The sequence below is a fragment of the Salmo salar genome, chromosome 02, assembly GCF_965601325.2.
Source record: "Salmo salar chromosome 02, fSalSal1, whole genome shotgun sequence".
Taxonomy (NCBI): Eukaryota; Metazoa; Chordata; class Actinopteri; order Salmoniformes; family Salmonidae; genus Salmo; species Salmo salar.
The window spans coordinates 39,783,165-39,795,133 of record NC_138292.1 but is presented as its reverse complement, the minus strand read 5'-3'; the positions used below and the strand labels follow the sequence as shown (position 1 = coordinate 39,795,133).

The 11,969-nt window shown below is 42.1% G+C and overlaps 1 protein-coding gene across 2 annotated transcripts in view; it reads right to left on the bottom strand.

Annotated features, from left to right (window-relative positions):
• Nucleotides 1-40: 40 nt before the first annotated feature.
• Nucleotides 41-11,969, bottom strand: part of LOC106582734 (igLON family member 5) — a 155,041-nt gene continuing 143,112 nt past the window's right edge. For both annotated transcript variants that reach the window (XM_014166130.3, XM_014166112.3), the window contains 4 exons: nucleotides 1,235-11,228; nucleotides 919-1,005; nucleotides 762-813; nucleotides 41-623 (listed from right to left, as the gene is read on the bottom strand). In XM_014166130.3, the coding sequence (XP_014021605.1) occupies nucleotides 11,125-11,228 (104 nt within the window). In that variant the 3' untranslated portion in view covers nucleotides 41-623; nucleotides 762-813; nucleotides 919-1,005; nucleotides 1,235-11,124. The remainder of the gene's footprint in view (nucleotides 624-761; nucleotides 814-918; nucleotides 1,006-1,234; nucleotides 11,229-11,969) is intronic.

Here is an 11,969-nt window from a genome sequence, read left to right as displayed (position 1 = left end):
CGTGCAAGGAAAGCCCACACCACCAACATAAACCCATAGATTCAATACTGTCACACCAGGAGGTGCCTTGATTTTATTTAATCCGGTTATTCAGGGCTTATGCTCCAACAGAAGTTGAGGTGATTGTTACATACCATCGACAAGACATTTATTTTGACACTAGAGTACATTATGACTAATAAAAGCATTCAGCAGCACAGTAGCACTTGACACGATTGCAAAATGGCAGAAGAAGGATTCTGTTCAACACGAGACATAGACCTAAAGTTTCACATAGTATCAGTTTTGCATTATGATTTGGGGATGTTACAGAATGTGTGAGCTGGATAGAATATATATCACGGAGGACAAGTGAGAGAGAGTAGAGCTAGTTTTTAAAACAGTGCTGTGGCATGTGCTTATAGACAAAACTACTGGTCCCCAAAAAAGTCCCTCAGTTAAAACCCAGCATACTCTTTGTCATAAAAAGTGTGCCATCGGATCAGGAAATGTATCATGCAGTAAAGATATGTATAGAAGCTGTTGTGGGTAGCCTATTATTTAAAGAAAATCGGATGCTCTTGGTGTGTTCAGATCCTTTGTTTTCTTTCTCACAAATGTCCTTGGTTTTCTCCCTTTATTTGCTGAAAGACATTAATTTGGACAAATATGGACTGTGTGTCAGTGTTGACTTTTTCTCACAATGTTGGATAGCTAAACAGATAGAGCTGTAAAACAGAATGTGCGTATGCATGCTTGTGTGTGTGTGTGTGTGTACTTACAGTACATAGGACACATGAGGTCTTTTTTTTTCTTCACACAAACGTGTCAGTGCTGTGGAGAAAAAGACGATATCCAAAACAACAATACAATGATTTACATGACTCCATTTCCCATGATCCTTGTGAGATCTTGTGAGTGTAACCATACAGTACTTACTTGCAATGGAAAACACCACAGTCACTCCACAGAGGACACAGATCTTAAGGATATTCAAGCATCCAATCACCTCATTGGGGGCTGCGTCTGTGAGCGTAGACAAAAAGGCAATGCAAACATAACTGTTAAGTTATACAGTTATGGACCTCACATAATGATGACAGACCTGAGGGTGAATTCAATTTACACTCGGTGAAGGCCCATGACTGACTGAAGCTGTGTGTAGTGGAAGCACAGATGTATAAAAACATTTGAGCCATGTGAGAAATAGCCTAGTGAAATACACAGCCTCTCAGTAGTGTTAACTAAAGCTCACCCCAGGAGAAAGAGGCAGACAGGGGTGAGTCCAGCGCAGGGTGATCTTGCACACTACAGGTGTAGGAGATCCCAGTATCCACAGACCCCCGCGGGGGGAGGGACAGCACACTGATTACGTACACTTCCTTTCTGGAGCTGTCTGTCACCTGTAAACACTCTCCCATCCAATTAGGAGTTGAGATCTTTGGAATTAGGCTGTGTGATTGGTTGATGTGAGGGTAGGCAGGGTGAAGGGTGCAGTTGCTGCCAACAAAGTGGTGGGGGCTATCTTTTCCACTCTGGTGTGTCCAGGTTAGGGTGAGGTGGTGTGGGTGGAACCCACCGGTGACGCAGAGGAGAGCCCACTGGTCCGTCTGGAGGTCCGAGGGGACCTGGAGGAGGAGTTGGGGCACAGAGGGGGGTGCTAGTAGGGGCAGGAGGAGACATGGGAAGGGGGTGATGCAATACCATCTATCTCATGACATTTACATTTTAGTCATTTAGCAGACACTCTTATCCAGAGCAATTTACAGGAGCAATTAGGAATAAGTGCTTTGCTCAAGGGCACAGCATCAGATTTTTAGTCTGCTCAGGGATTCAAAGCAGCAACCTTTCGGTTACTGGCCCAATGCTCTTAACCACTAGGCTACCAGCCGCTCGTTAGAAATATGTCAGATTGTTGACGTTTAACCATTTTTATACTGTATGTCATATTTCACTATTTCAGCATATTCTATTCAGACAATGCTGGTAATACAGTTGTGGCAAAACAACACACTCATGGTTCTGTAAATGGTGCAGGACTTTGCAACGTGCACCCCACTGGAGAAACGCTGAGAGGAACCTTCTCTTTCGCATGAGGGGTTTGCACATAATCATTTCACGATCCCTCTTTGCCTTGTCCTGTGGTGAGTTTCAATTCCCTGCAAAGATCAATATAATCCACAATGCATTGTGCCATGGTGATTATATCTGGATTTGTCACGAATCCACTCAGGCAAAAAGATGAACTGAAAGGAAATTTCCATGAGACCAGAATCTTTTGAGATTTGAGCTTGGTTAGGCCTCTTTATGGTGATGCATAGCCCACTGGTTTAAATGTAATAACCTCCCTGCAAACCGTTAGGGTTCAAACAAATTCTCAAAGGATACATATGAGAGACAATTACAACAACAACAACACCAACAAAGACAGAAAAATGATGAGAAACTCTAATGCGTTTCAATAAGACATTCCAAGAATAAAGCCGGATGTATTCATTTCTTATTAGAGCTAGTTCTTTACCTGGTCCCATATTAAAAAAAAAAGCTTAATCCTATGGTCATTATCATGCCAAGCAATGGCCATATGAGTTGTCAAGATAGCACAAACAGATTTGGGACCAGGCTAATTTACTTCTGTCTTACCCAGGACAATGAGTTTTGTGCCGCCCCCTCGCTCTGGATCTCTGTGTAGGACGTTGACCTCGCAGTAATACACACCGGCATCCTCCACGGACACCTCGGTTATCACCAGGGACGTCTGCCCAGCTGAATCTGGGATGGGGATCTTTTCGGCCCCCTCTATCTTGAACCAGTCCACCCCGTAGGACGTGGCCTCGAAACGGCAGGACAGGTTGGCACTCTGACCCCGCATTACAGTGAGAGAAGGGGGCCACTGCCTCACCTTTAACCCCTCTGCTGTTACCATCCTTAACGGGGCTGAGTGAGGACACATTCAGTGAATGCGTCTTCATCAAAGTAAGACAGAATATTTCATTTTGACAAAAAAAAACAGCAAGACATTCAGTTCAAAGGCATTTGCCCCAAAGCTTGCCCACGATGTTGAGGTGTATTTGGAGATGATCACAGTATTTTATTAAAGTCAAAATGAGTGAGTTGGAGTGACTTTCTCCCTGACTAATGAGAGTTAGTCCTCTTATCTTGACAAACAAACAACTAATGACTCTATACACTTCTGAAAGTAATTAGATCGTCAGTGTTGTCAACAGGAGTCTTGATATTGCAAGACTTGAAGCCAAAACAGAAAGGCAGAATTTATGCAATTAGGTAAATGTATATGGACTGTAATATGCTTAGGGATATTGTATAATACATATTAATTATGACACTGAATATGCTGAAAAATCATAAACATAGAAAAAATATATTTATTTGTAAGAATATTGGTAGCCTAGTATGATTGGAAGACACTAACCTGGTATTGGACCTGCTATCAACAGAAGCACACACAGGTCTAGGATATTTCTCATGCTTTTGTTCCTCCTTCTAAACTCCAGTGGCGAAAGGACTGTTTGAACAGTGGCTTTGAATGTCAAGCTTCCCTCCAAAGACAATGAGATGTCAGCTTGTTTTTTTGCTTCATTATGCTCCAATGTTCATTAATAGGCCATGCTCCAAAACAAGACAAATCTCAGCGCCTGTTACGTCAGACGACACAAGCCTGTCTTAGCAGACAAATAGGCCTCGCTCTTGGTGTCTGCACAAACCGCAATGCAACAGTAAGCAAAATGCAGTCTACAGAAACAAACAAAACAAAACCATCAGTCTATTTCACAATGATAAGGTGCTCATTGAACAGAACGTCAGTTAGCTAATTACTTAACAACAAAGTGGTTAATGTGTGAAGAATAAAATGTCAAGATTTGAGATTCCCTCTCATTTCAAACCATCATTAAAGTTGAAATTAGTTTCAAGTTCAAAACGTTTTGTTTATTTTTATTATGAACGATTTTGTAGAAGAATATGTAGAAGAGCGTTTTTTGTATGGCTTACACATGTTCTGATGAATAAGAGAATAGTGCAGTATGTCATACTCCATGTATAGGATACTTTAGAATATGAGTGGTTTCACTCATCATCATCATCAGTCTAATGTTTAGGTAAAGCATATAAAAACGACATTCTGAGTTTACTTTGTGTTTACTTTAGTTGACTCCAGTGTCCACTTAGTTTTACCACAGCTTTGACCTCACCCAAAAGCTGACCCCCAAACCTGTACCACTCACAGCCAGAAGCAGAACAACAACTTGACAAAAATGGAAACAAACAGCCTCTTATAGCCCTTTCACTGGATTAAATATGTTCCCCATCCCATAAACAAGAGAAGTGGGGACTGACCTACTCTGTGCACCTCAACAGAAACATTTGCATAACATTTGGCAACTGTTTCTGACATGTATTAGTGAACTGCAGTTTCCATCCATCTCTCAATGATCTTTACTCTCTTTGAAAGTGTGTAAATAATTTACAGAATTCTAATGGAACTATAAGGTCCTATTGATTATGTATTACTAGATGTTGGATGTTCAGCTGACTGTTTTCCTCTGTATTGAAATATCCTCATGATTTACTCCTATTCAAAAAGCCAATGTACAACTTTGTAGTGGCATCAAGCAAAGGTGAAAAGTTCGACTCCGTAGCTGGAACCTTACTCAGGAAACGCAGCTCACCTAACCTCGCTTTCCAACCACAGGGGCTGAGAACGCAACAACATATCACATCAAACTATGACAACAATCAACCACTCTCACAGAGTTCTGTTAAAAACAACATTATTTTTATTGATTTTTCTCCCTCTGATATATATATATATTTTTTAACTCCACTTCTATAGATTTGGGGAAAAAAATTGTCCACTCACTTAGAAATGACAAAAACAGAGACAGAACAGAGATCAAATGAATCAAAAGAGTCATCATAATCATCATCGCTTCACTGCACAGAAATATGTCAAGATGGAAGACGATGCTGTTTGTGTTCCTTTGTTTTGTTCAGTAAGTTATATCAATGCAATCTTGAAAAGTCAACACAGACAGAAATAATAATGTTGAGGTCTAGGGGTAGATTGAAACCAACATGCCTGCCATGTGAAGGTCAGATAATTCACACACACACACACACACACCCACGGACACACACACACTCACAAATCAATAACACAGATTTACCAGGGTGGGAACCTGGCATACAGAGAGGTGGCAAGGCAGCAGGCAGCGGGATTGGCATGGGGGAGGGGCACAGGTGGTAGGTTTTCTCCACCGAGAGGGAAAGGAGATGGAGGAGGGAGGAGGAAGTGGGCCAGAGGGGCAACGAGAGAGAGAGATGGGCATGACATCTCCATAAGATGTCCGCAAACACTAACCAAGCATTCTAGAGTAGACTCATCCACTGGATTGCTAAAACAACCTAATATTTGTTATTAGTTCTCGCACTGATAAAAATCACACTTGTCTTTGTTAATTGTTATTACCTGATTGTCATAGTTTTTCAGAAGTTTCAAAATTGTTCTGGTGAAACGACAGTGTCATGACAACCCAATCTTATATTGTGTCATAAATTCAAATCTATACATCTCACATTAATAGGACAGTTTCAGACAGTTTGCGACTTAATCACAACGCACAGGTTCTCTCCCATTTTATCCTATGAACACAAGCCAGAACATCACTTGATGATGTCATTCGACAAGAAAAATATATAGTTCCATTGTCAGTTTTCGCCATGGCAACCAATATTTACCCAGTTGATTGACAGGCCAAATGGCAGGTTTGTGCTGGTGACTCACAAAGGCCAAGTAAAAGGGCACTCAGTGTTGGGGATGTTAGGCAGGCTTCTAATGACTAAGGAGACTGGCTGGTGGGCGCCTCCATTGTTGCCTAGTAGTGTGCAGACTCTTGTTGTTCCAGCTGTGGATGGACCAACACTGGTACACTGTTAATTGGCCACTAGCTACATTCTTAGAGAGGAGAGGGTGATTGACAAGCAACCATCTGTAGTCCCCACCTGTCTGTGTGGATGGAGGTGGGAGTGAGTGACTGCTGCTCTTGCCTCTGTGGCTCGCAAGTATTACTTTAACCCACTATCCACACAAACAAATCCAGTCAATATTTTACATGAATAATAATATATCCTAATTAGAATTCAGAATAGAAATGCAAAATATCCACCTCTCTACATAAATGTATCTATCTTTTTTCTATATATTCTGTCCTTGTGTATCTATCAATTCAACTACTACCAACTTACTATAGTACCTAGCTACCTCATTCAACTTCCAAGTGTATCCTTCAGTGAGTCAAGGCAAATATCCCTTCCTCTGCTTGGCAACATGTAGTCAGCATGTTTATCCAATAATGACCTATTTTCATCATGTAGCTAACCTCAGTCCAGCTTGTTGTGTATCGATGCACTCATTAGTATAGCTAATGGAAATCTACTGGAGCTTAAATACACTCGCAACGTTGACTCTGCTCATAAGAACTGAACAGGCCTTTAGATTAGCTGGTGAACAATAGCTCATTAGGATAACACATTGTTATCTAGCTAGTGGGCTTTGGTGTGAAGGACAAAAGCTGGAGAGACCTGGCTGGTACTAAGGAAATCATTTATATATCAATGAGTCTGTCCCTCAATAAGACATATCTTCTTATGTTTAACTGATACATAGTACCGATACTGAAAATCTGACATAATTCTGATAATTTATCATGTTAGTTGAATATTGACCAAATACTATCATGGCTACGGTTCTATTCCTCTTTATCTCATCTCGTTCTATTGTACATCCTATCGTTCTAGACTCTACTCCTATTAAAGAGTCGGCTGTGTTTGTCAGACATAAGCCTCCAGATACACAGTATCGATAGGTATTGACATTTCCAAAATTAACATTTGGTATCAATCATTTAATTGAGTACAATAATAAAATATAATGTACTATAAGGTGCCATTATACAGACAATTGTTAGACATCTCATTATCCGAAAGAACAAAATGAACAAAATGCGCCTTGACTAGCTACTCTTTCAACTGACATGAAAATAAAAAGGAATGACTCATTCTTCAGTGTATGTTCTCTAAACAAATAGTTACCTTAGTTGACAATATAGCTTGGCCAAAATGTTTCGGAGATGGGGAGAAAATCAATGCGCAATTAGGGGTGTCTTGTATCAAGGCATGATAAATTATGCTCTCTATTCTAAGGCCTTAATATAGACACTTGACAGTTCAGTCTTTGGACCCTGGTAAAGTGAGCCTGGGGAGAAATTACTCTATTTCAAGCCATCCAGTCCAATGTATTGATTAACCATTGCATTTGGAACTGAAAGTCTGTAAAGGAACTGTTTAATGTGGCGGGACTGGAATATAGTGCTTATAGTGATTCTGGATCTAACACAGATACACAACTTAAAAAAACGAGTACATTCAAACGGAGACTGGGTGTATAGTTGTCTAGCTTCTACTGCTACTCTCCCACTGTATTTTCATATACAACTAGACTTGTCATCCATAAATAAAAAAATACACCACCCAAATATGGTTATAATTGTCTTCAGAACATTTAAATAATCTCATATATAAATAAAGCAAGTTAGTTTATATTATGTACATCAACATAAGCCAAAAAGTGCTGCCTAGCAATGCTCGAGTGGCGCCCGTAGAATTAGCATCGCCACCATTTGTTGGGAGTAATGAACTACAAGTAATTACACCACTTACGTCCATTAGAATCATACAGCATATCTCTGTGCTGTAATTACAGGTCAAGCTATATGACACCACACCATATCAATAAAGTGTAAACGCTCATTGATAGGCTAGCAGATAGAGTCATGAAATGCTGCCTGTACACAGACAGTGTTTGTGATCATTGCAGTGCTAATGCTATTCATGTTACATGGTGTAATCATAGACATCACTGTGGTATGTCTTCCTTCAGGAGGAACAACGCAGTGGCCATTTTAGGAATTCTATCTGAGCTGCTATCCTATCAAGTGTCTGCCTTGTCTTTTCTCGTTCTCCCCCATGGAGAGTTCACTGTCTGGTCAGAGTCATCCCATCTCCCTCTGCCTCAGACCTTTGTCTGTACCAGTCTGGGCTTCTTCCCACTGAGTGTGGAGGTCCTCTCACACCCATCGAGGAAGTGTATTCGCTGCATCCTTCCTTTTCCCATTTCCAGTCCTCTGATTAACTTTCACATTGATGAAGAACTCATGGAGACCCTCAAACTCATTTGGGGTTATTACAAATGCCCACCATACATATCGCCCTCCATTGCATGAATTTAAAAGCATATCCCCCAGCCTTTCCCCCAGCCTAAAGCCTTTACACAAGATACAGCTTTTTGTTTTTCAAAATCCCCCCCAAAACGAACATTTACATGCTTTTTTTTCAAACCCACATTGAGAAACACGACTGTATGTTTTTCCTTATTTTCTTTTCTTTTTTTCTTCAAGGACAGAGGTATGTACATGCAGAAGTTTATTCCACTGATAAAATTGAGCTGGGTGCTAACATGGGACAGAGTATGTGAAAGAGAGAAGACAGAAAGACAGCGTCAGTGAGAGAGGGGGATCGAAAACGACAAAGAGGATAAACAGAATCACTGACCAAAACAACCTGCTCTTGTGCTTGAAAATCGATACCCATCAATGTCCTGTGAGTCTGAGCAAAACAAGATGAACACAAGTGTGTCTGTGTGTGTTACCCTTCAGACATACCAATGACTGACTACATTGCATAGAGCAATGGGCATCAACAGAACATATCTCACACTATATTCAGTGAGACAAACAGGTTTTCATCGACTAGCCTCCTGCTAAAGGGGACATTCACTCTTGCTAGGGCTTCACATCTCTTCATACATTAGCACACTTCATAAAATAGTATTACTAAAACAGTTCCATTCTTGAATAGATTGTTAGGGGCACCCTTAAATATCATAGCACAGCTTAACCGGATTGGATGCCTCTTCTATATCAGAGTTAGCAGGTATGTTGCAAGTTAAAAATAAAATCGAACAAAAAAAGATGACAGCTATTCGCAGAATACTGAATACAGATGCTGCATATTCCTGTAAGGTCACGGGAATTGTGGGTAGTCAGAGAGTTGCTAGTGTGAGCCCATCTCTCCATGCAGGTTGGTTCACTATGGGGGGAGTTTGCATATAGACATAGGCACAGCAGGACGTGACAGAGAGACAGCGGTTGGGTGGTTGGGGTGTCATCGAGCCTCACAGTGCACGTCTCGGTGGTTGATCTGTGCAGGTAACGTGGCTGGATAATTGAGCCCTGGGGGGGGTTCAATCAGGGCCCAGGTGTGGGGGTTTGTGAGGACGCGCCGCGTCTGCTTTACAGGGACGAGGGTGTCCTTGAGGAGGATCCTGTCAGGGGCCAGGATTGAACGTGATTTATGGGGCTTGTCCATGGCTGGCGGGAAGGACACGGGGGAGGCGGGGAGTGTAGGCCCCGTCACTTATCCAGTCATAGGTAGTGGCTAATTACATCTTTATCTCCTGGTGCGCCTGTCCTGCCATACGGGGGCTGACTGACTTACAGGGACGCTGCTTTACATACATCGCTTTAAATAATTTATCTATTGAGCTGGTCTGTCTGGAGAGTGACACGCTATGAAAGCTGGTTGAATATGTGTAATATGCTTTATACAGTTAACAGCATGAAAACAAAGGTTTAAATACATACACGTATACAAACAATATTACACTTCATTGACTGCGGACTCTTTCGGATGAAAAGACTCCCTCGGGATCAACTTCGATGTGTTTTTAAAATCCTTGTCATGGCAAAAAAGAGCACAACTTGAAAACCTTACGACTTCGTCTTTTGTCGTTGTTGTTCAGTTCAATGAGTGTGATTTCTCCGAGGGATTAAGTACAAAATATTTTTAGCACACACGGCTCGTCAGCTCTGGAGTAGTATGTGTTCTTTTTTTTCTCACATGGAATTACTTTTCAGATTTATTTAAATACTTATTAACATCATCAGTATTATTATCAACACCAAAAAAGTTATAGCAGTTTAACCTTGCAGAGTAAAACGGACAGGGGAGGAGTGGGAGTGGGAGGGAGGCTTCACGACAGGAACATCTCTAATCGGTACATGCTATCAACAAGCGACAAGGAACGAAGATGACTGGTCAACGCCTTCAAAGCAGGAGATACGATTGTTATTTCTACAGTCCCTTCCTGGTTATGAAAACTGTAATAGAGGCTGATGGGTAATGTAGTTTTTGATGGATATTTTAGATTTTATTAGCCACTACATTAGCCACCAACCAAGGAGGGTTGGATGTGGATAGACTGCCTCTAGTAACGGCATGGCCTCTGTACTGCATTATATTTACACACGGGACGGCGCACAAACCACCTTAACGATGGGGGGATGGGGTGGGCAGAGGATGAGGGCTTTTTAAAGAGGGGTGGGGGGTGGATGGAGGGGGGGTGAAGTGGGTCTTCTCACATGCTTCTTCTTGGTTGAGATCCCAAAGGGATGCACTAGAAGGGCAAAGGCTTTATAGAACCCCCACTGCCCACCCTTCATGTGTGTTTTGACATCATTCACAGCAGCCGCGTCATATACACTGCCACATGGTTAAAAACGGAATAAAACGGTACTCGTATGATCATAAGGTCAAATGTCACAGGACCAACGGGCCAATGGACAGCTTTCAACAAGGTCACGTGACCCTCATCAGAATAATGAATAATTTTCATTATAGAGTAGTTCCAACCATAAATAGTAGCGTTGTCACTCCTAGTTTCCAAATGTTCATGAACATTATCGTAGATTAGTCATGATTTAGATTTGTAATAGTATTATCCTGGTGTTAAATATCTGTTTTCATCATCATCATCACAATTATCATTCTTAATAAACACATTATAGACATCACCATGGTGACCCTCATTGGAAACAGGATGAAGAGAGAGAGTGGTATGGTGATGGTGGCAATATAGGTAGCGAGGGGGGAGTTGGTGTGGGTGTGAGATGCGATGCGTCAATGGCTCCTGGAATAATGCATATTATTTTTGTTTCACAGTGATGGGTTCGTAATTAAATAAATTCCTTCTTCCTTCCGCAGGCAGGATGGGACTTCCGGGAAAAGCTCTTAGACCTTCATTAGGAGAGAGACAGAGAGGCAAAGCCAAAAGCCAACACCCGCACTCACCCCCACGTTGACGGCCACGCCTCGCCCATACACGGCTCCCGGCCCTGCATCAAGGGGCCCGGGAGAGAAGGACAGGCACCAGAAGGAGAGAGGAAACCGAGGGAAATAAGAGTGAAGAACAATTCGTAAGGGAAAAAGGAAACAACCAGAGAAAAGGTAAGCTACAAGTAAAAAGAGGTAAAACATTTTGGGATAGGAATGAAATCTGAGTGCAATGACAGGGACAGAGTGTGAAACCATCCCCGAAGCTATCTGATATTAGTCAGAGTGGTTCGATTTTCGGTCTGTGTCCCATTCGCACAGTCGGTTCAGACCCAGCTTTTTCTAATGATGAAGGGGGAAGATTAGGCGAAAAAAGGAGAGGAGAAAGACAGATGATGGCGAGATAAGACACGGAGGCCGACAGAGGAGGGAATGGAGGAATGCACCGCAGAAAGATGTATGAGACTGACTGGGGGTGAGTCATTGGAGGGAGACTTGCCGAGGAAACGGCAGAACAAGAGAATGAAAGAAGAGAAAGGGAGGAGATGAAGGGACTCACTTAAGATGGTAATGCCAGAGCGTGGAAGGCGGGAGAGAGGGAGGGATAGAGGGAGAGAGAGAACACAGTGTTGGAAATCTCTCATTGTGGAGCAAGACGGGAGGAGAGAGAAGGAGAGAAACGACAACTTCCTGGGGTAACAGAACAGGACAGAACAGAGGGAGAAATGGAGGAGAAAAGCTCTTTGGCGTAATGGGGCGGCGAATAAAGAGATGACAAGATGGAAGGAGGGATTGGGGAAGGA